Source organism: Erpetoichthys calabaricus, chromosome 4, assembly GCF_900747795.2.
Source record: "Erpetoichthys calabaricus chromosome 4, fErpCal1.3, whole genome shotgun sequence".
Classification (NCBI taxonomy): Eukaryota; Metazoa; Chordata; class Cladistia; order Polypteriformes; family Polypteridae; genus Erpetoichthys; species Erpetoichthys calabaricus.
In genome coordinates, this window is record NC_041397.2 from 44,446,180 (window position 1) to 44,451,171 (window position 4,992).

The window sequence follows — 4,992 nt, forward strand, 5'->3', positions numbered from 1 at the left end:
GAGGGGATGCAGTGAGTGTGTATGCCTGATGAGCCCAGAATTAGGGAGAAACACGTGTCGCATACTCTTTGCATTATTTGAAAGAAAACTATTAAAACGATTCTATGATCAGCTTCTGGAAACAGAAAGAGGGCACATGGCGGATGTAAGGCGACTTCCTGACCAACCACAAGCGTAACCTGGCAGGTAACCACCCATACAGTCAGATTGTGATTCAGAAAACGAATGCCATGAATGTAATTACCACGATCTACATACTGTCAAATAAACAAAACACACGCTGTAGTGCGACAGCTGTGAAAAGCGAGGTTCACAAAAAAACAGATCCAAACAAATTGTTATTGGTATATTTTCGATCCGTTTAAAAAGGTATTCTTTTCTTCTTAAAAAATTAAAAGCAGTACTTCGCCGCAACGAAGCACGAGAATTTGGCTATATATATCTGCTTCTCACAATTAAAAGAGGGCTCGTGGCGGATTTTAGACGACTTCATGACCAAACATAAGTGTTACTTGCCAGGTAGGGTTACCACTTTTAATACAAAAAAATAAGGGACACATACTGCAGCGGGTGCCACATCCCAGTGCCAACACTTTGCAGACTCTACTTAAAAGACCCGCCCTCCTCACTGGACAGTTAAAAAGACCAATCAAACTAACGATGACATCAAGTATTACCCAATCAAAAGTAGGAAAGGAGGCATCTTCATAAAATGCGTGTGGGATGATTTGCATGAGACGCTGCTTTAAAAAAAATGATAAAAAAAATACGGGACAAATCCCGTCCCGTATTGATTCAAAATATATATATATATATATATATATGTATATATATATACATACACATATGTTATATATATATATATATATATATATATATATATATATATATGTATGTATATATATATATATATATATATATATATATATATATGACAGCAACACTCATAACAATGACAACACAATTACATTGACAATCATGTTACGTTATTTTTAAAATGTTTCCTTTACTTTTTCATAACCTCTTTAACACACTACTTCTCCGCTGCGAAGCGCGGGTATTTTGCTAGTTATGCATATAATGTCAGGGGAATTTAGAGGTCTCTGTTTACCACACATGTCAGTGAATGTTTCTAACTCTTGGGGCACTATTTCTGTAGAATGACACTTCAGCACTGGAGGGCATACTTTACCGAGACACAATAAATAACAATTCTATCCTCACTTATTAAGTTTTCTTATGGCTTGCCCCATAGTTTGGCTATAACTGTTTTTTCCAACATATTTTTTTGTCTCAGCCTAAAGAATCATGCATTAACAAAACATTTTCTTATCCTCACCTCACCACCGTACAGGTAAAAAATTAATACAAGTGCCTTAGGTATACTGTAAATATATATACTGTATATATATTCAACGTCTATGACTGCGGTGGCAGTCGAGCAAAGACAGATTGGTAGCTGGTCTGCTACACATTTCTACCACTTAATGCCAATGGCTGCATGCTGACACTGTTGGCTGCACACTGATCTTCTGTTAAAAAGTAAACCAACGACAAAGAAACACAACTGCCCTTTGAGAAACTCCCTTTTAAAAAGTATTTCATTGGGAAACAAGCTCACCCTTAACTGGTTCTCTGCAGGATCAGCTGCAGGTTTGCAGACTTACCATGTAACATGTTTATCACACCATGTTTGGAACATTTAAAAGACTGAGCCCTGATCCACCCGAATTGCTCACTCTTCTGTCCGCCCTCCCTCCAGACTGTGTCTGACCCAGACTCTGCTTCCAGACTGCTTGACGAAGAAGACTTTGTGTTCCTTTAAACTGAAGAAGGGAGCAGGACATTTGTGTGTTGAATAAAGTCTTGAGAGTGTCCCCACCTGATCAGCAATAAAGTTATTCTTCTGGTCCCATCTTTCTGTCTCTTGTGCAACTCTGTAACCCAATCGTGACTATGTGTTTGTAGCAAACAAATGACTTCATGCACAAACTGCATTTTTATAATTTAAATAAACCAACTTTGTCTCAGTTTACTTAATGAATGTGAGACTAGAATTAATTAAAATGTTTGACCCTATTAATTGTACTTTGTGCTAGCTGTTAGTTGTTGACTATAACCTACAGCATTCAAAATTTCCATTCGGCATATTAAAGTCCACATAAAGTTAAACCTAAAGATTGAAAAGAAATGGAAAGATATTTTGAGCACATGCAAACTATGATTTAGGTCCTGCTTTCTATGTTTGTACCGTAGGATTGATTGTAGGCAGTTCTTACTTAACAGTGAGTGTTTTTATCTGAAATAACACAAATCAATTATTCAGATCTACTCAATAAACTGACAATGTAAGTGAGAGAAATGTACTTTGCAAGGAAATTACTAAAGTGTTAAACATTTTTTTCATTGCATCTACCTGCTCACGTAACACAGAATCATTCTACCAAGTCACCTACAAACAAGAAACATAAAAAGAAATGGCTAAAGATTTTAAATGCATGTCATTCGGTATACCAGTTCAGAGCAGATAATGTAACAAATGCAATATATGGTCATTAATTTTTGCATTAATGCACAGTAAAATTGAATTAATTACTGTAAAAGCTTCAAAAAGTATACAGCAAAAGGAATTGTGCAAATTTGATTTCTTTGTTTTCTGTACTCTAAGTTCATCTTTGAAAATATTCTTGGAAAATTCAGAAAGTTAACCTTTCATAAAAATACATAAAAATCATATAGTAAACATAAAATTAGTTAAATACAGCAAAATTGTAAAATTCAGTTAATTTCTACTTGGTGTAGTTTATTTAAATTTCTTGAAGAAGAAGAATTGCTAAAAAACACTTGAAATAACTTTAAAGAGTATTGAAAATTGCAATGTCAAGGAAAAAGGTTTAAGAATTGTGTATGCTGGCAGTTCCTAAACTATTCCTGATGTTTCTAAACCTGAACATTTTTATGGCACTTTTCCTTATCGTTTTTGTTTTAATCCCGTAAATAACTGGATTTAAAAGAGGAGGAAATAATACAAAGTCTATTGACATAAATACTCTCAAGTCATGAGGAAGAGCTCTAGCATCAAACCGCTGATGTATGATTTCAAAAAATGTAGCGACACTATAGTTTATAAATGTTATCAAATGGGGTAGACAGGTTTTTGCTGCTTTACTGCGTGCCTCCTTTGAAGCCTTAATACTTACAGATACAATTTTAACATATGAATACAGAGTAAGCATCACTGGTGGCACCATGAGAATTGTTGCAACAAAAAAGCCAAAAAAATTATTAACAGATATGTCCACACAAGATAACTTGACAACAGACCAGTTATCACAGTACACTTTATCTATCAGATATCCACACAATGGAAGACGGACTGTTAAACAAATATGAATAGTAAAAATGCAAATAGGGTAAAGGTATGCAAAGCATAATAAGCTAGTTACTTTTGATGGCTTCATTATATTGTTGTACAGGAGAGGATTGCAGATGGACACATATCTGTCATAGGCCATTAGTGCCAAAATTGAAAATTCAAATGATCCATACGTATGAATGGCAAAAATTTGAAGCAAACATCCTGTCCTTGAAATTGATGGATTGCTTGATAAAAGATTCTCCATAAATTTCATATAAAAAGCATTGGTACCATAAAGGCCATTAATAGTTAAGCTGCAAATAAATATGTACATGGGTTCATGAAGGCTTCTGTCACAAACAATAACAAATATGATAATTGCATTTACCATGTGTATTATAAGGTAAGCAAATATAGTGGCAGTAAAGTAAATATTCCTCAAGTAACCCAAGTCTCCATATCCAGTAAGCAAGAAAGTGGTTATATAGGAATTGTTTTCCATGTTCAGTTTTCAAACTGGACAAGATGACTCCTACAATTAAAAAAAAATATATGTAGTATTTAGCATTACACTGGCATAGTTATCCCAAACAGTACTATAAGTTTTATATTAAATAAAAACAGTTCCTGCTAATTGTGTGTAAATTATATGGGCAAACTGAATAGATGTTCATCTCTTGCCAGGTATTCCATCCATTCGTCTTTTTTCTGAAGCCACAATATCAGGTACAGAGGCACTGGAGTATTGCAGCTGAGGCTGATGCAAGACATTAGACACATGTTTATTCTTAATTTAATATTGGACCAATCATAGAAATTCAAGCAGTTTTTCAGAATTTTACCCTGTGGTGCCATACAGATATTACGCATATTACATCATATGGCATAAATATTGCATGGAAAGTTAACATTATGTTTTCCAAAAATGTTGGTGTGCAATACTAACATTGACTGTTACAGGAAGACCCTGCTTAATTTAATATGTATATTATGTAATGGCAGAACCATGAAACTCTCAGGGCTAAACCATATTCCTGGAATAGTGAGGCATCACAAAAATATTTTTTTCCCCTCTCCTGCAGCTCAAATGAAAATTCTGTAACACAGATAGGGAAGATCCACTTAGATTTTAAATTTCTAAGTAATGCTACTTGATTAACATGGTACTTTTTTTCTACTTACTTGCGTGTCCCCTGTTTACTGATCACTTCAGGTTACGGCTCTTTCATCCACTTCAGGTCTGCTTAAAATGATTTGCCATCTAATCTTAAGTTAAAAAAATCAAAAGAAGAAAAACTGTGAGTCTTCGAACATTTTATTACTATTACTACTGACAAGGACTTTCCAATCTGGCAACATCACATATCAGCTTTACAATTTGCATTCCTGCTTGTTCTTCTATGCAGTTTTATCTAACATAAGAGAAGTGCAATTTACAGATACTGTATCTTTAAAGGGCTGATTTCATGTAGTTTTTAGTAAGTATATCACACATTTGACCCTGGGACAGACTGGGGTCCTGTCCAGAAATCCTTCCTGCATTGCTTCCTTTGCTTGCTGGGATAAACTACAGCTTTTCCACAGCTCTGTTCAGGAAAAAGCGGGTTTAAAAAATGGATGGATGGCTATTACAC

The 4,992-nt window shown here is 34.7% G+C and overlaps 1 protein-coding gene across 1 annotated transcript; it reads right to left on the reverse strand.

The window, feature by feature from the left end:
• Positions 1 to 2,894: 2,894 nt before the first annotated feature.
• LOC114651074 (olfactory receptor 52K1-like) lies at positions 2,895 to 3,860 on the reverse strand. Its single transcript, XM_028801033.2, has one exon. It carries the CDS (start codon positions 3,858 to 3,860, stop codon positions 2,895 to 2,897), a length of 966 nt encoding a protein of 321 aa, XP_028656866.1.
• Positions 3,861 to 4,992: the final 1,132 nt, after the last annotated feature.

What these genes read in the sequence shown, in the direction of transcription:
- LOC114651074 (XM_028801033.2), bottom strand. Translation starts at nt 3,860, where the DNA reads ATGGAAAACAATTCCTATATAACCACTTTCTTGCTTACTGGATATGGA.